General features: G+C 44.6%; 1 protein-coding gene across 3 annotated transcripts in view; it reads left to right on the plus strand.

Moving 5' to 3' along the window:
* Nucleotides 1–20581, plus strand: part of LOC119939569 (killer cell lectin-like receptor subfamily B member 1) — a 34351-nt gene extending 13770 nt beyond the window's left edge. For 2 of the 3 annotated variants that reach the window (XM_038759669.1, XM_038759668.1), the window contains exons 3-9: nt 1830–1898; nt 2628–2761; nt 14153–14251; nt 14932–15021; nt 16840–16991; nt 18551–18663; nt 19917–20581. In XM_038759669.1, coding sequence (XP_038615597.1) covers nt 2674–2761; nt 14153–14251; nt 14932–15021; nt 16840–16991; nt 18551–18663; nt 19917–20037 — 663 coding nt within the window. In that variant the 5' untranslated portion in view covers nt 1830–1898; nt 2628–2673 and the 3' untranslated portion in view covers nt 20038–20581. The remainder of the gene's footprint in view (nt 1–1829; nt 1899–2627; nt 2762–14152; nt 14252–14931; nt 15022–16839; nt 16992–18550; nt 18664–19916) is intronic. The other variant, XM_038759670.1, reaches the window with a different exon arrangement.
* Nucleotides 20582–21499: the final 918 nt, after the last annotated feature.

Genomic DNA, 21499 nt, shown 5'->3' on the forward strand with positions numbered 1-21499 from the left:
TCTGAGAAAAAGGTCTGTCATCTGCCAGATCTGAGTTTCGGAGGTTACCCCTCATCAGGGGATCCTCCTTAAGCAGAAGTGAAAGTGATCCTCGAACTGAAACATCTGGGGCTATTTTGGAGAAATGGCTCTTTGCTTTCTGCAATTCCAGGTTCCTATATTCCCTCCCTATGCCATCTCCCCTGCACTTAATCCCTCCTTAATCCCACTTAGGTGTTTTCCGCAATGCCCATGTCACTTCCACATACATTCTTGTTCTCGGTTGCTTCCATTATCTGTAATTAATTCCAATTCCTGTCTCCCTTCCTAGACTATAACTTCCTCCAGGGCTGGAATCATATCAATCAACTCTATTGTACTCTCCCAAGAGCTAGATACAGTGCTCTACTCACAGTAAAAACTCAGTAAATATCACTGATCGATGAACTGCCCATCTACTGCTGCGTCAAAGGGAAATTTCTTGCCATGGATTTTAAGGGTGTTCAGTCAGCTCTCCCCCTTCTGTCTTTCCTCATTGCTTTTCTACAACCTTGCTTTTCTCTTATTGCCAACCAACTCACGGTATCTTAGTCTCATTATCTCAACCCCCAACCCTGACCCCCAGCCCACATCCTACCTCTGGCCTGGAACTCTCAATGCCTTCATAGCTGACAGACCACCACTCTCCCCACCTTCACAATCTAATTAAAGTCACATCTCCTCCTTAAGGCCTTCTCGGACTAAGGCTTAATTCCCTGCTCCCTTCTGTGTCGCCTATGCACTTCATTCATTCATTCATTCATTCATTCAATCGTATTTACTGAGTACTCACTGTGTGCAGAGCACCGTACTAAGTGTTTGGAAAGTACAATTCAGCAACACATAGAGACAGTCCCTACCAAACAACAGGCTCACAGTCTAGAAGCACCTGATTCATTCATTCATTCAATCGTATTTATTGAGCGCTTACTGTGTGCAGAGCACCGTACTAATCGCTTGGGAAGTGCAAGTTGGCAATATAGAGATGGTCCCTACCCAACAACTGGCTCAAAGTCTAGATATTACCTCACCCTCAGCACCGCAACACTTACTTTATTACCTGCCTCCTCCTCTAAACTGTAAACTTGTTGTGGACAGGGAATGGGTCTACCAACTCTGCTCAATTGTACTCTCCCAGGTGCTTAGTACAGTGTTCTGCACACAGTAAACACTCAATAAATGCAATTAATTGATTGATTGATTGATTGATTACCATCAAGAGTGTGAACTGCTCCCAGAGATAAACTGACCAGAATCTCCTCAGCTGGGGAAAGAACTGCCTTCTGCATGGGAAATGGAAAAATACCTGTCTGCTATGAAAGGAGTTAGGTTAATCTCTTCACAATGCCAACAGAAACACGCAGGTGTTCATTTCTGAAGAACAGGTCAAAGTACCAACAGATGCTTCCCAACCACATCCCAGAAGTTGTGATTAATGGGCTCAGTGGAGTATTTCATTCTTCTAGGCAGAGAAACTGAGTCAGAGAGCAGCTGAGTGAGTCAGCCACTGAATTGGAGGAATTCCTGAGAGGTCCAACCCAGAAATTTTCTCCCTAGACTCCAACTGTCTTGCGGCGAGATGGGTGCTTTATGGGAGTGACGGTCTGACTTTGAATTATCCTTTGGACGGGAGCTTTTTGAGGGCAAGGATCTTGTCCACTTATGCTGCCGTGCTCTGCTACCTGCTTCTGCTCTGCACATAGAGAGTTCTGGATAAATAGCATCGAATGATTGATGGATCATGCAGATGAATTTGTTTTCCTGATCCTGGTGTGTGGTTGGTCTCTCTCATCATTCCATTTCTGTTTCAGGATTTGATAGGAAGGAATAGGATCATCACACCAGGCTTCAGAGTTGCCCCTTTCACCTTTGGGTGATTGGTAAGAATTTTATTTGGTTTCTCTTGGGACAGTGACCTCTCTTCATTTCTTCAGCTGATGAGTGTTTTGAAACTAATTAAGGGACAAACTCAGCTGTAAGGATAGACTCATTGTTAGTAGTAATAGTACATAAGAAACACTTCTCTGGAGGCTAGACTGACCCAGCTTCAGTCCTTTTCAGGCCAGCCTGGAAATGAGGTAAATAACAAGAGTCCCCCTCCTTCCACAACACCCCCCCACACACACGTTTAGAGCAGGCAAATATGGTAAACTATAACACATACTTTCCCCCATGCAACACGCACACAAATATGGTATGATCAGGCTGGTGGGATAAAGTACCACAACCACCCACACCCACACACATGCACCACACACAAACATGTCACACACAAGATAAGATGAGGCAGGTGTGTTTAAATAATGCAACAAAGACAGTGAACTACAGTTTATCCCCAAAAGTTAGAAAAATGATTGCTCTAAAGCAATTACCCCATAAGCAATAAAATGTTAAAAAAAGTATGCTCTCAGGGACCCAAAGCCTTCCTAACCGAGGTATCTGCTGCAGCTGCCTATGAGCTGTTGGTTGATACCATTGACGTAGGTTGCTACTGGTAATAGTGCATGGTTTTCTCACGTCCTTCAAGAATGAAGATCTTGCGCTCGAGGTGGGTGACGGAAATCACACCCTCTTGGTGAAGGCATTTCCTTATTCTGCCCTTGGTTCAGAGATAACCCAAGGCTGCCTGGAGAACCGACTTTTCATCCTCCAGCCATGGATAGAAATGGGTTGGTCTACGCTGATTTGAACTTCCTGGAAGAACCTTCACCCTCCAGACCGCCACACCCATGCCAGCCCCAGGGTAAGTTGACCTCATTGCCCCCTTGGCATCGGGACTGGCATGCTAGGGATGGCTGGCCCTGCTCCTTTCATCCCTGGGGACTAAGCACTGAGTACAGTGCTTTGTCCACAGTAAGCGCTCAGTAAATAACGATTGAATCGAATGAATCCCTGGGGACTTTCTCTCCCACCGTGCAGAGTTTAGACATTGCTTTTCTGGGGAAAGTGCAGGTTGGGTGCTTTGTCTGTCTGCCCCATTGCCATGACCAGACAACCTGGCCAAGCCCAACTGTTGGACAGGGAGCATGTCTGCTAAGTATGCTGTACTCTTCCAACTGCTTAGTACAGTGCTCTGCACATAGCGCTCAATAAATACCATTGATTGATCAATTGATCGATTGGCAATGGTTGATTTGTTCTGGATTGGGAACTGCATTGATAATAGTTACCAATAACTGTGGTATTTGTTAATAATAATAATTATTATTATTCTTACTATTATGATATTTGTTAAATGCTTACTATGTGCTAGGGGTGGATTGGGTTGGACACAGTCCCTGTCCCACATGGGGCTCACAGTCTCAATCCCCATTTAACAGATGAGGTAACTGAGGTACAGAGAAGATAAGTGACTTACCCAAGGCCAGACAAAAAACAAGTGGCAGAGTCAGGATTAGAACCCATGACTTTCTGACTCCCAGCCCCGTGCTCTACCCCACTGCACCATGCTTAAGTTCTTAGGGAACGTTTCTACCAACTCTGTTGCAGTATACTCTCCCAAGCACTTAGTACAGTGTTCTGCACAGAGTAAGGATGTGATAAATGCCATTGATTCATTATTGTTATTCTTCTTATTCTTCTTATTGTTGTCATTGTTGCATTAGTTATGTACTTACTATGCATCAAGCACTGTTCTAAGCGCCGGCATAGATACAAGTTAATCAGGTTGGACACAGTCTTTGCCCCACAATCTAACTAGGAGGGAGAACAGGTATTGAATACCCACTTTACAGATGAGGAAACAGGTCCAGATAAGTTGTGACTTAATAATAATAATGGCATTTATTAAGTGCTTACTATGTGCAAAGCACGGTTCTAAGCACTGGGGAGGTTACAAGGTGATCAGGTTGTCCCACGTGAGGCTAATGGGCTTAATCCCCATTTTACAGATGAGGGAACTGAGGCACAGAGAAGTGAAGTGCCTTGCCCAAAGTCACACAGCTGACAAGTGGTGGAGCCAGGATTTGAACCCATGCCCTCTGACTCCAAAGACCGGGCTCTTTCCACTGAGCAACGAGTTGTCCAAGGTCTCACAGCAGACAAGCAGTGGAGCCAGATTAGAACCCAGGTCTCCTGACTGTTAGTCCTGTGCTCATTCCACTGGAATAAAACCATCACTGGAAGGGAGAAAGTGTGGAGAGTGAGGAATTCTGGTTATCCTCTGGCCAGAAAGAGGCAGTAAGTGTCCAAGCTGGGGCATCTCTCAGGGTGTTGGAGAGCCCAGTGGAGAAGTGCTCATAGCAAAGGAGAAAATTTTAGAGAGAGAGTCGATTGTAGGGTGGATTATGGGGAGGGGGTTCAGAGGTCCAGAGCTCCAGGCCCCTCAGCCACTGAGGGGGACAGGATGTGATCTGGCCTGGTGGCTCCATGGGGGTAAAGAAGGGAAGCCCCACTCCCCACCTTCAATCAATTAATCATATTTATTGAGCATTTACTGTGCAAAGAGCACTGTAAAAAGCTCTTGGGTGAGTAATAGTATATAATAATACTATGGCATTTAAGTGCTTACTGTGTGCCAAGCACTGTTCCAAGCACTGGGGAAGATACAAGGTTATCAGGTTGTCCCACGTGGGGCTCAGAGTCTCAATCCCCACTTTACAGATGCGGAAACTGAGGCCCAAAGAAGTGAAGTGACTTGCCCAAGGTCACACAGCAGACAAGTGACGAAGCCAGGATTAGAACCCATAACCTTCTGACTCCCGGGCTCTTGCTGTATCTGCTACACCGTGCTGTTTCTCTAAAGAGCCAGTCAAGTGTCCGGGCTCGGGGCCACTGTCGGCCAGCCGGTGGTCCACTAACTACTCCCGAGACCAAATAAAGGTCCAGCCATTGCCGCCAGACCCAGCGAATTCAGCCCAAGCTTATCCGCTCCATCACGGGTTAGCACCTCCTTCCTCCTTTCCTCCCTCTCTTCCTCCTCTTCTCTGTGCCCCCCACATTATTCCCTCTCTTCTCTTCACTGTCCCCCCTCCTCCCCAACAATTTTTATACGACCCAGACCCCCCCAAAAACTTTCAACCAGCACTGGTGGATTGTTACTATGTGTTTATTTTTTTAATGGCATTTGTTAAGCACTTATGTACCAGGCACAGTATTAAGTGCTGGGGTATTTACAAGCTAATCAGGTTTAGACACAGTTCCTATCCCACTTGGGGTTTACAGTCTTAATCCCCATTTTACAGAGGAGGTAACTGAAGCACAGAGAAGTGAAGTGGCATGCCCAATGTCACACAGCAGAAAAGTGGTGGAGCTGGGATTAGGACCCAGGTCCTCTGATTCCCAGGTCCATGCACTTTCCACTCCAGGCTGCTTTAATCAGTGATCAGGCTCATTTCAGTAACTAGACCACACAGTTCGATTCAGATGGAAATGGGTAGCCACTGGAAATTTCTGGGAGTGGAGAGACCGAGTTTATAGTGACCCTGTTCCAGGTTTGCCGGAGGTGAGAAGCAGTGTTGCCTAGTAGATAGAGCACAGCACTGGGAGCCCAGAGGGCTGGGTTCTAATACTGCCTCCACTACTTGCCTGCTGTATCTCCTTGGGCAAGTCACGTAATTTCTCTGTGCCCCAGTTTCCTCATCTGTAAAATTCCATTCCTGTTCTCCCTCCCCCTTAGACAGTGAGCCCCATGTGGGACAGGGATAGTGTCTGACCTGATTGTCTTGTTTCTACCTTGGAATTTAGTACAGTGCTTGGCATATAGTAAGCGCTTAACCACCATTGGGCCTGAAGTCTTGCAACATAGCACCTACAGTTCTGGAGGTGTCTAGACTGATCCAGTCTCCCCAAATCCCTCAGCTCCAGGGACAAGTCAGGGACAACCCTAACCAGAGAGGCCAGGAAAATCCAGATATCCCGTGGGACTGGAAGGCAGAAAACTGAAGTCGTACAGGATGTGGACACTAGTCAACCGATGTCCACCTCATCCTTCTCCTGGTTTGTGCTGCTTCTGAACTTTCGGCCACTGAGAGGAGGGAGGACGCTCCATCCTTAACTAAAAACACGGCCGATCCAAAATGGGGGTGACAGCCATTGTTTTAAGGGTGTCTGGTTTATGAGACACTCAACTCCCCTCCCTCGGCCTCCTGATATCCTCAGCCTTCTCTCCTCTATGCTATACAGCCCCAGTTTCCTCTGTTCTTTCCTGTTAGTATCTTCTCTTCAACCGTGCGGACCCAAGCGTATTTCTTCACATTCATTCATTCAGTCGTATGTATTGAGTGCTTACTGTGTGCAGAGCACTGTACTAAGCGCTTGGGAAGTACAAGTTGGCAACATATAGAGACGGTCCCTACCCAACAACGGGCTCACAGTCTAGAAGGGGGAGACAGACAACAAAACAAAACAAGTAGACAGGTGTCAATACCATCAAAATAAATAGAATTATTTACCTGCCTGTGGGCTACAGACACTAATGAAGGCCACTTGCCACAATGGTCTCATATGACCCTGGCACCTGAACCGGGCAGCACAGGCATGGGAGGCCAATAGTACAGCCCGCTGAGGAGGAGGGTCAGGTTGGGATCAGGCTGGAGGTAGAGGATTGAGGGATGGGGCTTCACAGACGAAGCCTTGAACGGTGATGTGAAGGGGCAGGAAGTGGGTTAGGTTGGTGAGGGGGAGTTCTCTTCATGGGGGAAGGAGGGGACATGGTCTGGGCCGGGGGGAAGGAGGCCCGGTTGCTGAATTTCCTCTGAGTCATTCATGGAACATTAGTTCTGAGGAACAGCTACAGCCTGTGGGGCCAGTTCATTTATTTGGCAAATTAAAACAATCCGCCTGTACCTTTTGCACTGTACCCCCTATCTCGCCTATCTTGCCACGAACCCCTTTTCCACATCCTCGCCCTAGCCTGGAACTCTCTCCCCCTCCATATATGCCAAACTGCCACTTTCCCCACCTTCAGGGTCTTATTAAGGTCACATCTCCTCCAAGAGGCCTTCTCTTTTTTTATGGTGCTCTGTTAAGCACTTACTATGTGCCAAGCACTGTACTAAGCACAGGGGTAGATACAAGCTAATCAGGTTGGACTAGTCCATGTCCCACGTGGGGCTCACAGTCTTAATCTCCATTATACAGATGAGGTAACTGAAGCCCAGAGAAATTAAATGACTTGCCCAAGGTCACACTGCAGACAAGTGGCGGCGCCGGGATTAGAACCCAGCTCCTTCTGACTCCCAGGACCAGGCTCTATCCATGGCCATGCTGTCTCTCTTTTCCCTGACTCCCTGTCTCTTCTGCATCATCTACGTACTTGGATCTGTGACCTTTGAGTAGTTGATATTCTCCCACCCTCAGCCCCACAACACTTATGTACATATCTTTAAATTATATATCGTAAATTTTTTTTAATGTCTGTCTCACCCTCTACACTGCAAACTCACTGTGGGCAGGGAATATATCTGCCAACTCCATTGTATTATACTCTCCCAATCATTCTCCCAAATCACCAAAATATACATGGCACCCAACTCTGGGAATCTGCTCTTCCGATCTCCATGCCCAGATAGGCCTGACCAGTTGGATAGGGGAAGTTCATAAAAAATAAAGTCAATTTCCAAAATACTTCAGCCTGGCTAAATTTTCTTAATAATGATTATATTTATTGGAACTTACTATGAACCAAGTTGGATAGATACAAGAGAACCTTCTCACTGTGCCTCGTTTTCGCCTGGCCCACCATCGAAACCTGGTCCAAGTCCTACCTCCGGCCTAGAATGCCCTCCCTCTTCAGATCTGCCAAACAATCACACTTCCTCCTGTCAAAGCTGTACCGAAGGCTCACCTCCTCCAAGAAGCCTTCCGAGACTAAGCCCCCCCTTTTCCTAAGCTCCCTCTCCGCTCCCCAGCACCCTGACTTGCTCCCTTTGCTCTACCCCCCCATCCCTGCCCCACAGCACTTGGGTACATATGTACATATCTATAATTCTATGTATTTATATTAATGCCTCTCTACTTGTTTTAATGTGTATATAGCTATAATTCTATTTATTTATATTGATGCTATGATGCCTGTTTACTTGTTTTGATGTCTGTCTCCTCCTTCTAGACTGTTAGCCCGTTGTGGACAGGGATCATCTCTATTTCTGAATTGCACTTTCCAAGAGCTTAGTACAGTGCTTTGTACATGATAAGCACTCAATAAATAAGATTAAATTAATGAAAGAGAATCAGACAGAACACAATCCATATTCTACTTTCCCCGATGCTTAGTACAGTGTTCTGCAATCAGTAAGCACTCAATAAATTTGGTTGAGTGATTGATTCCACACAGGGCTCACAGATGTCTCTGGAAACCCATTTTGGTTTCTGTCTTTTCAAAGCTCCGTATTCAGTAATAATGTGTGGTGTTTTTAAGTGCTTATTATGTGGCAAAAACTGTACTACATGCTGGGGTAATTACAATACATATTCCTTGCCTATAACCTTGTACCTACCCCAGTGCTTACCAAATGTCACAAGTGCTAATTCCATTCACCCACATTTATTTGTTCAATCTTATTTATTGAACATTTACTGTATGCAGGGCACTGTACTAAAGCGGCTTGGGAAAGTACAATATAGCAATCAAGAGAGACAATCCATGCAAACAATGAGCTCACAGTCCACAGGGGAGGAGACAAACATCAATACAAACAAACAGACATCAGTATAAATAAATAAAATTACAATCAATCAATCGTATTTATTGAGCACTTACTGTGTGCAGAGCACTGTACTGAGCGCTTGGGAAGTACAAGTTGGCAACACACAGAGACGGTCCCTACCCAACAGTGGGCTCACAGTCTAGAAATATACAGATATATACATAAGTGCTGAGGGGCCGGGAGAGGGGGGAAGAACAAAGGGAGAAAGGGAGCAGAAGGGAGTGAGAGATGAGAAAAAATGGGGCTTACTCTGGGAAGGTCTCTTGGAGGAGATGTGCCTTCAGTAAGGCTTTGAAGCAGGAGAGAGTAATTGTCTGTCGGATTTGAGGAGGAGATAGGGCGTTTCAGGCCAGAGGCGGGACGTAGGCCAGTGGTCGGCAGTGAGACAGGGGAGATGGAGGCACAGTGAGAAGGTTAGCACAGAGAAGTGAAGTATGTGGGCTGGGTTGTAGAGGAGAGAAGCAAAGTGAGCTAGGAGGGGGCGAGGTGATGGGAGTGCTTTAAAGCAAATGGTGAGTAGTGTTTGATACAGAGGTGGATGGGCAACCACTGGAGATTTTTGAGGAGCAGGGGTGACATGTCCTGAATGTTTCTATAGAAAGATAATCCGGGCAGAGGAGGGAAGTATGAACTGTAGTTGGGAGACGCAGAGCATGACAAGAACTCTAAGACTTATTTCACCAGCCACTGCAGTAACCAGTCAATCAGAAATGTTGATGGGGTGTCTACTGTGTGCAGAGCCCTGTACTAAGCAGTTGGAAGAGAAAAATAGACCGACTAGACTTAGCCCCGGCCTTTAAGGAGCTTATAATCATATTACAGAATCAGGTATGAGAGAGAATGCTGGATATTCCCATTTTTTGTGTTATTTGTTAAGCACTTACTATGTGCCAGGCCCTGTATGAAGCGGAGGAAAGATACAAGCCAATCAGGTTGGACACAGTCCCTGTCCCACATGCAGCTCATAGTCTTAATTCCCATTTTACAAAGCAGGTAACTGAGGCCTAGAGAAATGAAGTGGCTTGCCCAATGTCACAAAGCAGGTAAGTGGTAAAACTGGGATTAGACCTGCTGCTTCTCAATCATATCACTGCCAGAGCTGTTTCTAAAACAATTACCCCCAACAGGTGGGCCTGAAGATCCCAATTTATGCTCCATTATCATTTCAGTCCTAAAGCAGCAGCCTTCTTTGGGTAGTCCTTGCACTCACCCTTACTACTCTGTACCTTGAGATAAAGGCTTACCTTGATTATTGCCTGAAATCAGCCTCACTTATTGGGTCATGAAGAGTGTGGTCCAGGCAAACACAGAACTACTCTTCACTAAACTCCATAGCCCCAGGGTGATCAGACATCTATTGAGCCTGGAGCCTGGTAGGGTCAAACAAAACTTCTTCACACAGTGGATGGGAGGCGTATGCAGTTAATTTCTGTGGGAGGTGGCACAGACAGAAAATATTGGGGCATTTGAGAGGGATAGATGAGTGGTTCCAAGAGGTTCTGTCTGAAATGTAGAGGGAAAAAGTTAGGAATTTTATTTGGCTCATTCCTAAACATTAGAATCAATACCAAGGCCAGCATCCATTACATGAGTTCTCCAAACTTTCTGTTGGCACTGTCAGAAACAAACCGTTAGGTTTTTTTTTTCATTTGCTTGTTTTTATGGTATTTGTTAAGCACTTACTATGTGTCAAGCACTGTTCAGGCTCTGAGGTTGATACATAAGTTAATCAGGCCGGAAACAGTCCCTGTCCCACGTGGGGCTCACAGTCAAAGTAGGAGGGACAATCCCCATTTTGCAGTTGAAAAAACTGAGACATAGAGAAGTTAAGTGACTTACTTAAAATCATACAGAAGACAAGTGGTAGACCATGGATTAGAACCCAGGTCCTCTGATTTAATGGGGATTAAGACTGCGAGCCCCACGTGGGACAACCAGATTACCTTAGAACAGTGCTTAGCACATAGTAAGCACTTAACAAATACCGTAATAATTATTATTATTATGCTTAAGGAACTAATAATCTCCTGGGGAAGATGGGCATTAAAATAAATTCCAGACATGAAAGTACCCTCTGATTTTGCTGTGGCTAGTCATGCCAACGTGGCATAACCTTGCCTCATCTTGTCTGATGCTTTGGAGTCGTCTTCGACTCATAACGACTGCGTGGACACATCTCTCCCAGAACGCCAGAATCCCATCTGCAATAATTCTGGCAGTGTATCCATAGATTTTCTTGATAAAAATACATGGGAGGTTTACCATTGCCGCCTTCCACGCAGTAAACTTGAGTCTCTGCCCTCAACTCTTTCCTTTACCACTTCTGTCCAGCACCGGTGAGTTTTGACTTGTAGCAGATTGCCTTCCACTCGCTAGCCACTGCCAAGCTAGGAATGGAATGGGTAGGCCTCTGCTTGACTCTCCTTCCCATAGCCTGGCTTGGAGATCACTGAAAACTCTCCAGCTGCGATCCTGAGAGGAGCGGCATAATATTAGGATCGTGATAAACTTTCCTGGGTAGTCAAGTAGTCATTTTTTTCTTTAGTAATTGCCAGAGCCCATGTCTACTGGCTGATGTCAAATATTTTGTGACAACTATGGTCAATGGGTATAAGTTTGGGGGTTTTTTATGGTATTTGTCAAGTGCTTACTATGCGCCAGGAACTGTTATAAGTGCTGGAGTAGATACAAAATAATCAGGTTGGGCATAGTCCTTGTCCCACATGGGGCTCACAATTTTAATCCCCCATTTTACAGATGAAGTAACTGAGTCAAAGAGAAGTGAAGTGACTTGCCCAAGGTCACACAGCAGACAAGTGACAGAGCTGGGATTAGAACTCAGGTCCTTCTGACTCCCAAGCCCGTGCATTATCCATTAGGTCATGCTGATTCTGTATCAGACATGCAGCGAAAATTATGTGCACGGTAGTCTAAAATCAGACACAGTGATAAGTGAAGTTCTGAGAAGCAGCCTGGCCTAACGGAAAGAGCATGGGCTTGGGAATCAGAGGACTTGGGTCCTAATCCTGGCTCTGCCGCTTATTTTCATTCATTTTTTTATCCAGTCTTATTTATTAAGCGCTTACTGTGTGCAGAGCACAGTACTAAGTGGTCGGGAAAGTGCAATACAACAATAAACGGTGACATTCCCTACCCATAGTGATCTCACAGTCTAGAGGCAGGGGAGACAGACATCAATACAAATAAATACAATTACATATATATATATAGATATATATATATAGATATATATAGATATATAGATAGATATAGATATACAGATATACATATACATAGATATATATGCTGTGGGCCTGGGATCCAGGGGAAGAAACAAAGGGAGCAAGTCACCCTGACACAGAAGGGAGTTGTAGTTGAGGAAATATGGGGCTTAGTCTGGGAAGGCCTCTTAGAGGAGGTGTACCTTCAGTAGGGCTTTGAATTGTCTGTCTGGTTTGAGGAAGGAAGGTGTTCCAGGACAGAGGTAGGACGTGGGCCAGTGGTCAGCGGTGCCCATTGCTGTGTAGGGACCATCTCTATATGTTGCCAGTTTGTACTTCCAAAGCGCTTAGTACAGTGCCCTGCACACAGTAAGCCCTCAATAAATAAGATTGAATGAAAGACAGGTGAGATTGAGGCACAGTGAGAAAGTTAGCACTAAGGGAGTGAAGTATGTGAGATGAGCTAGGAGGGGGCAAGGTGGTGGAGGGCTTTAAATCCAATGGTGAGGAGTTTTTTATTTGGTATGGAGGAGAAGTTCTGTGACTTGGGTAAGTCACTTGACTACTCTGTGCCTCAGTTCACTGATCTGCAGAATGAGGATTCAACACCTCTTCTCTCTTGTACTCAAACCGTGAGCCTCATGTGGGACCTGATTATCTTGTATTTACCCCAGCGCTTAGTGGAGTGCTTGGAACATAGTAAGTGCTTAACAAATATTAATTATCATCTTTTTGCATGCTATATTACCTCTCCGAGGGTAGAGATTGTGTCTACTATTTGTATTGTACTCTCTAAAATGAATAACATAGTGCTTTGCATGCAATGAACACTCAATAATACCGTTGATTGAACTGCGAATTGTTTGTGCTTCCAGTTTCTTTTCAAAACTGCAGGCAGCAATAGTTTGTAGCCTGGGTTATTCAGATGACTTAGTTATAGAGGCTTGTTTTACCTTGTATCTTCCCCCAGTGCTTAGAACATAGTAAGCGCTTAACAAATACCAAAATTATTATTATTATTGTTTTAAATCTTTTACCATCATAAGAAAATAGCTTTTTAAGGTTTGACTCATAAAATCTTGGCTAGGTGCTATATAAAATAACTGATCAGTCTCTTTCCTTTAAACGATTATGTTGTGCAAAATGCTGAAACAATTACTGCTGCCATCATTAGACAGTATTAATTTGAAATAGTCTGAGTTTTTTCTAATTACAATATCATGATGGGTAAGGAACTGAAGAGGGCCAGGGCCCCCATCTAGTGGACATTCTAAAGTACCGAACTCATCATCATCACCATAAACATCAATGCTATTTATTGAGCGCTTACTCTGCGCAGAGCACTCTACTAAGCACTTTGGAAACTACAATATAACAGAGTTGGCAGACATATTCCTTGCCCACAACAAGCTTACAGTCTTGTAATAAAAAAGGGAGATCATCACACCCAAAACCTGCATAAACACTTGATATTCACCCCACCCTCAACCCCACAGAACTTATGTACGTATCCATAACTGATTTATTTATATTAATGTCTGTCTCCCCTTTAGACTGTTAGCTTGTTACGGGCAGGGAACGTATCTGTTAATTCTGTAGTATTTACCTTCCCACGCATTTAGTACAGTGCTCTGTACAGAATAAGCGTACAATAAATGCCTCTGATTGATTTATTGATAGCCTGTAAGCTCATTGATGACAGGGAACATGTCTGTCAACTCTGTGGTATTGTATTCTCCCAAGTGTTTAGTACAGTACTCTGCACAGAATAAGCACACAATAAATACCATTGATTGATTTATTGATAGCCTGTAAGCTCGTTGGTGACAGGGAATGTGTCTATCAACTCTGTGGTATTGTATTGTCCCAAGTGTTTAGTACAGTGCTCTGCACACAGTAGGCATTCAATAAATACCAGTGAGTAATCAATTGGAAAGATGGTCAAATGATCGCTGGTCCAGTCCACTACCACCAGAAGGCATTTATTATTTTGGGCATTTGTTAAGTGATTGCTAAGTGACAAGTACTGTACTAAGCCCTGGGGTAAAATACAAGACAATGAGATTGGATACTGTTTCTTTCTCATATCAGTCTGAGTGGGGGAATGAAGGTGTTTGATGAAATTCTACCGAACAAGTGGTTACTCGTTCTTTCCTTACCAATCCCCATGAATGAATACTACATAGCCTATTCATGGGCTTGGTCCAATCCACTGAGAAATGTCCTCATTTGTCAATGCCCATTTCCAAAATCTCACCTCCACAGGCTCCTTTCAGGATTCCTCAGCGCATCTGACTGTTCTGAAATTATTAGCTTCTGGAATCATTATACTCATTGCAGCTGTGATAGGGCTGAGCACCTGGGGTGAGTTGTGTTAGATCATTTTTCTAACTGTATGAAAAGAGAAAGGTGTAACATGAACCTTTCAGAAACTCGGGATCCCATTTCAGTTTTGTTTTGAATTCTTATCCGCCAGACCACCACTCTACCCAGCTTCAAAGCACTACTAAAATCATATCTCCTCCAGGAACTCTTCCCAGACTAATCTCTCACCTCCCAACCCTACCCTCCCTCTCTACCGCCTCACCTATGCACTGGAGTTTGTACTCCAATCAATCAATCATAAGCGCTTATGTCCAAATCCTTATATTCCGTTGCTTGCCCTACCTGTAATTCATTTTACTATCTATTTCCTCTGCTAGATTGTAAGTTCTTTGAAGGTAGGAATCCTGTCTACTTTATTTTACTCTTCCAAGGGCTTATTATAGTACTCTTCATACAGTAAGCACTCAATAAATACCACTGATTGATGGATTTATTCTTCCCCTTGCAACAATTATTACCAAGCCACCGTAACTGTGTTTTATAAGAATGTGGTGGAGTTTTAGTTGTTTACATTAAACTCCTTGAACAACCTGACTTTAAGTTGCAGAGCTAAAAAGAACATTCATTTAATAACCAAGGTTCATTTTTTCAGTTCTCTTTTCCAAAAGTTTTGCTCTTTAGAATTTACTTAATTTTACCCTTTTATTTTCACGGATCAGTTATTTACCTAAGAAGTTTCTCTTCAAGCAAAATTCAAGCCGGTTGTAATTATCTAAACAACGCAAACACTACAAACTCCAGCTCCGCAGGTAACCAGTCCCTCTTTAATCTGCTCTTACCCAAATTTCATGTTTCCCTAATGACTCAGTCTGATCATTTTCAGTAAACATCTCATGCAGTATAACTGATTGTTCGAAGAAAATATAGGCAAATTCCTGAGATTTTAGAATCTTGGGCCCAAGAGAGTTAAAAAGCATCTTTATTTATATTAATGTCTGTCTCCCCCTTTAGACTGTAAGCTCCTTGTGGGCAGGGAACATGTTTACCAACTGTTATATTGTACTCTATCAAGTGCTTTGTACAGTGCTCTGCACAGAGTAAGTGCTCAATAAATACCGTTGATTGTTGCATTGAGCGTGATGCTTGATTCATTACAGATGGTTATTGCTCCTAGGAACCTCTACAAGGGTGGATATTCTTATTATAAGTCACAGGAAACTGTACCAATTGTTAGTCATTCTCATTCTTATCCCACTGACTTTCTTCCTATTTTCAGTGAATATTTCTCTGATGTGTCACAGACACTTGGAATGTTGTTCCTGTTTTTCTAGGTTTGCCTATGAGTTTACATATAGCCAGGAAACGTTTCCTTGTAGCAAAATAAGTTTGTCTTGCTGGATTTAAGCCTGTTGGGATGTATGTGCAATAACATTACTAGTGATATTAATAATTGATAATAATTATAGTATTTATTAAGCACTGGGGTAGATACAAGATTATCAAAGTGGTCTCAGTCACTTGTCCACATGGGGCTCACAGTCTAAGCAGGAGGGAGTAGATTTTTACAATTGAAAGAAACTGAGGCACAGAGAAGTGAAGTGATTTTCCCAAGGTCACACAGGAGGCAGGTGGCAGAGCCAGCATTAGAATATATTTATTTACATTGATGTCTGTCTTCCATGCTAGACTGTAAGCTCATTGAGGGCAGAGAGTGTGTCTTTTTATTGTTGTATTGTGTGCTCGCAAGTATTTAGTACAGTGCTCTGCACACCCTAAGTGCTCAATAAATACAATTGAATGAATGAATGAATGAACTCAGGTCTTCTGACTCTCAGGCTGCTGCTCTTTCCACTAGGCCATGCCGTTTCCTATCTATGTCTCACTTAGGGATCCCATAACAACTCTGTGCATGCCCAGTTAACCACTGACAACATGTGACATGATGTTTGGTTTACTCTAAATATTGTTTTCTCTCTTCCTCCATTACTGTAAGTTCCTTGTGGACAGGGAATGTGTTTTTCCTTTGTGTTGTCCAACTGTTCAGTTCAGTGCATTGCACCCAGTGGACAATCAATAAATATTCCTACTACTGTATTTTAGATAATACTTCCCATCCTTTTTTTTTCTTAATGGTATTTGTTAAGTGCTTATTATATGCCAGGCACTGTACTAAGAAGCTAGGGTAATAATAAAAATAATAATAATAATAATAGTAATGATGATATTTGTTAAGCACTTACTGTGTGCCAAGCACTGTTCTAAGCACTGGGGGAGATACAAGGTAATCAGGTTGTCCCATGTAGGGCTTAATCCCCATTTTACAGATGAGGTAACTGAGGCACAGAGAGGTGAAGTGGCTTGCCCAAGGTCAGATACAAGATAATCAGGTTGGACAAAGTCCATGTCTCATATGGGGCTCATAGTCTTAATCCCCATTTTACAGATGAGATCATTGAGGAGAAGGGAAATGACTTGCCCAAGGTCACAAAACATCTGTTTTGTCGTGGAGCTGGGATTAAAACCCAGTTCCTGAGTCCCAAGTCCATGCTTCATCCACTAGCTCCATCCAGCCACGCTGCTTTCTGAATTTCTCATGAATTTTCTCTTTGTTCTTTCCCTCCCAAAAGATGCTGAGCCACAAAACTGCCCTTCCCAGTGGAAGTTTCACCAAGGGAAATGCTATCTATTTTCCAGAGGGGAGAAAAACTGGGCTGAGAGTCAAGCAGATTGCACAGAGAAGGAGTCAAGTATGGTGTTGATTCAAGATGTACGTGACCTGGTGAGCAGTGGATTCACTTTTTGGTAATAGGACCCTCAATAGGAGAGAAGACTCTCCTTCAGCAAGTAGCTTACATCTGCTACATCTACTTCTTCTCCAATTTTCTCCTTAACCTCCTCCAATCCGGCTTCCACTCCCTTCATTACACAGAAACTGCCTTCAAAGGTCACCGATGATCTCCCTCTTGCCAAATCAAACAGCCTGTACTCCATTCTACTCCTTCCCAACCTCTCAGCGGCCTTCGTCACTGTGGACTCCAGACTGTAAGCCCATTATGGGCAGGGAAGTTGTTTACCAACTCTGTTATATTGTACTCTCCCAAGCGCTTAATACAGTGCTCTGCACACAGTAAGAGCTCAATAAATATGATTGAATGATGGAGTAATGATTGTGATTTTGTTAAGAGCTTATTATGTGCCAAGCACTGCCCTCAGCCTAGAATAGATTCAAGATAATTAGGTCAGAAGCAGTCCTTGACCCACAGGGGGCTTACAGTCTAAGTGAGATGGAGAGCAGGTATCGAATCCCCATTTTACGGGTGACATAACTGAGGCACAGAGAATTGAAGTGACTTCCCAAGGTCACACAGTAAGGAAGTGGCAGAGCCAGGATTAGAATCCAGGTCCTCTGACTCACAGGCCTGTGCTTTATTCACTAGGCCAAGCTGAGGGAAGTAAGATAGACAAGAAAGAACTCTCCTAACTCCTCTCCTCTGACTTTTGACTGTGTCACCTGGAGCCCTCCAGCTTAACCCTTCCCCCAGATGCTATATCCCAACCCATTTTAAACCTACTGATTCCTCCACACTCATTTCAACCACTTCACCTCCTACAGTGCCCCTGGCTTCCCTCACTCCCCGGGCTGGAGGTCCCAGCAGTTTTCAGCAGATGCATCCTCCTGACCCTTTCCCATGTTTCCCAAGTGCTTTGATTAATTAATTAATTATGGTATTTGTTAAGTGCTGACTATGTGCCAAGCACTGTTCAAAGCACTGGGGGTATACAAGGTAATCAGGTTGTCCCATGTGGGGCTCACGGTCTTAATCCCCATTCTACAGATGAGGTAGCTGAGGCCCAAAGAAGCGAAGTGACTTGCCCAAAGTCACCCAGCTGACAAGTGGCGGAGCTGGGATTAGAACCCATGACCTCTGACTCCCAAGCCCATGCTCTTTCCACTGAGCCCTGCTGCTTCTTTGATTCCATTCCCCATTCCACTCTCTGTGCTGCAAACAACTTGTGGGCAGGGAACACATCTACCACCCCTGTTATACTGCACTCTCCCAAGTGTTTAGTACAGTTCTTTGCTCACAGAAAGCTCTCAATTAATATTATCAAAAATTATGTGGCTCCCCAAAAGAGTTTCCCCATAAGCGTTTCTCAATGATACCTCCTGGCCATGAAAAACTTTCCAACTCATCCCTTCTCACTTTCCAGGGAAATAGTCCAAGGCAGAAGGGGCTAATCTGTGCAGCCGGGTACTATGTCAGAGTTTCCATTAGCCAGAGAACTTCCCCATGCTCTTCTGCTCTCATAAAGTGTCCCTATGGTTCCCTTTTGCAGGAATTTGTACAGAACACGATCCTCACAGGAGCCATGTTTTGGATTGGACTCAGAGCTTCCTCCTCGGGGACGGCCTGGACATGGATTGACCATTCTCCATATAACCAGTCTCTGTGAGCGCTTGGTGGGGGTGGCTCTCTGGTAGAGCGAGGAGTAAAGAATGGGCCAGCAAGGCATCGGGCCCAGTCCCTAATCCCCAACGAGGCTCACAGTCAAAGGAGTCTCAAGAGCAGGTGTCATATTCCCATTTGACAAGTCAGGCAGCTGAGTCCCAGAGAGATCAAGTGACCTGTTCAAGGTCTCACAGCAAACCAGTGGCAGAGCTGGGATTAGAACTCGAGTCTCTCACACCCAACAGTTTCCACTAAGCCACGCTGTCTCCAGATAAATCAGATACAGGTAGAATGGGTGTGTGTGTGTTTGCCTCTGTTGATGGAAGCATTCAAGGGGAAAGGTAAGCTTAAAGGAGGCCTCTCCATGGTTGGCTGAGGAATACTGGATGCCTGGTAATCCTAGAAAAGGAGGGAGATGAAGAAATTCTGGGATCTAGAGAAGCAGCGTGGCTCAGTGGAAAGAGCACGGGCTTTGGAGTCAGAGGTCATGGGTTCAAATCCCGGCTCCGCCAATTGTCAGCTGTGTGACTTTGGGCAAGTCACTTAACTTCTCTGTGCCTCAGTTTCCTCATCTATAAAATGGGGATTAAGACTGTGAGCCCCCATGGGACAACTTGATCACCTTGTACCTCCCCCGTGCTTAGAACAGTGCTTTGCACATAGTAAGTGCTTAATAAATGCCATCATTATCATTATTATTATTATTATTACAATTCCAACTTCCCAAGCTTTGGATAAGCAAGTTTGGGACAACCAGCTCATTCTCCTGCCAACTACTCCATTACAACAAATGAGGGCCCGATTCCTGCTTTGTCCAAAAATCATATCTCCTTAATTAATCAAAGTGTGGCATTTATTAAGCACTTACTGAATGCAAAGCACTGTATTAAGCATTTGGGAGAGTACAGTTCAACAGAGTTGGTACCCATAATCCCAACAGGCTCACAGTCTAGGGGAGGAGACAGACATTAATATAAATAAATAGTTTATAATACAAAATTTATGCATATGTATGTAAATGTTGTGGGGCTGATGGGGTGGCAAGTACCATATACCAGGGGTGCGAAGAGATTCCCCCACGGGAAGAATCAGGCTGCAGACATATGCATTCTGAGCCCTTAGCTCTGTTCCCACCTGATCACCTCTGTTTCTTGGGCCTGACAAGGTAGAGGTACTGAGGTAGAGGTCAAATTCTCCGACAGCGGAAAGAGTCCCCGTGAGCTTCAACCGAGATTTTGTCTTTAACTCCATAGGTTCGCCATCACAGGGGGCCCAAATGTGGACTTCTGTGTTCAGCTGTCAAAGAGAGGAGTTTATTCGGACAGCTGTGAAAGTGAAATTAACTGGATTTGCCAGAAAAATGTTTCGTCTTAACACCATGTGAGTGTCCTGTAAGTTGGATAATGTCTCAGATGTGCCTGGAGCCCAAGCCAACCCTCCCTGAAAACCAATTATGGTATAGAGCCCTAGCAACCAACAACAGGGCACCCCCTCAAGATGGATCTACCCCTTCCACACTGACTTTTCAGACAGAACTGGGACGACAAAGAACCATGTGGCAACTGGGAAAGAGCAACGGCAAACATCCTGAGTGATGGAGACACTTGTAGGGACAAAGCCATGATGGCGAGAAGGAAGGGAGGGGATTCCCAACTCCACAGTCACTTCTGGGACCCTCTGTATCTCCTGGGGCTTGAGGAGGCTGAGAAGGTCTGAGATGGTGTGAGAAGGTTGATTTGAGAGCTAAACGTTCTCATCCTTACTTGTTACCCCTTTGTTGTTGTCCCCACCATCCTTCCTCTCCCCGCCGCCCCTGCAGCCCAGAGTTCACGGCCTTCCCCTCCACCCTGCCCCCTCCCCGCTCTACCCTTTGTCCCCCACTGGCCCTCAGCAAGAAGGAAAAATGACAAAAAGGAAAATTAAAAGCTGTTGAAATCTGCATTTTTGCCTTTAAGAGATTCCCCCGCATACTTATATCTGGGCCACTTTTCTCCAGGAGGGCAGGGGTGGTAGTTTCTGACCAGTCCTTTAAGACACCCTGGGGAACTCGATGCCTGCTCACTCTGCTCTGGAGGCCTGCATGCCCAGAGGGCACATGAGGGGAGTGGCATCTAACAGGGTACCAGCTTGGTGGAGTTTGTGTGAAGACAGGGAAGCAGCGTGGCACAGTGGAAAGAGCACGAGCTTTGGAGTCAGAAGTCAGGGGTTCAAATCCTGGCTCCACCAATTGTCAGCTGTGTGACTTTGGGCAAGTCACTTAACTTCTCTGTGCCTCAGTTATCTCATCTGGAAAATGGGGATTAAGACTGTGAGTCCCCTGTGGGACAACCTAATCACCTTGTAACCTCCCCAGTGCTTAGAACAGTGCTTTGAACATAGTAAATGCTTAATAAATGCAATTATTATTATTAAGACAGAGCGGGAGAGGAAAATGTCAGTGGGGGCATGATGAAAGGAAGTGCTAGTGTTGCCATGAAAGCACAGACTATTGTTTTTTCAAAATTACATGGTTATTTTACGCTGTGAATGTGCTGCCCATCTCTTTCCTGTTTTGACTTGGGGGAGGGTGGTTATTTCCAGAGCAACAAATAAAGAAGTTTCAGTAGTTATCAGCAAAAATAAAGGGAAAGAGTTTAGATCCCCAGGAACCGAGCTCAACGTTAATTTTAAAAATAGTAGTAGTATTTATTAAGGACTTACCATGTATAGAACACTCTCAAGTGCTGGGAGAGAATACACATCTGGGAATTAAACATTGTCCCTGTCCCTCAGGGGTGCTTATAATCTGAAAGGATAAATGTCCCTGGCCTTGGGTCAATCAATCAATCAATCAATC

The sequence above is a fragment of the Tachyglossus aculeatus genome, chromosome 17, assembly GCF_015852505.1.
Source record: "Tachyglossus aculeatus isolate mTacAcu1 chromosome 17, mTacAcu1.pri, whole genome shotgun sequence".
In the NCBI taxonomy this organism is placed as follows: domain Eukaryota; kingdom Metazoa; phylum Chordata; class Mammalia; order Monotremata; family Tachyglossidae; genus Tachyglossus; species Tachyglossus aculeatus.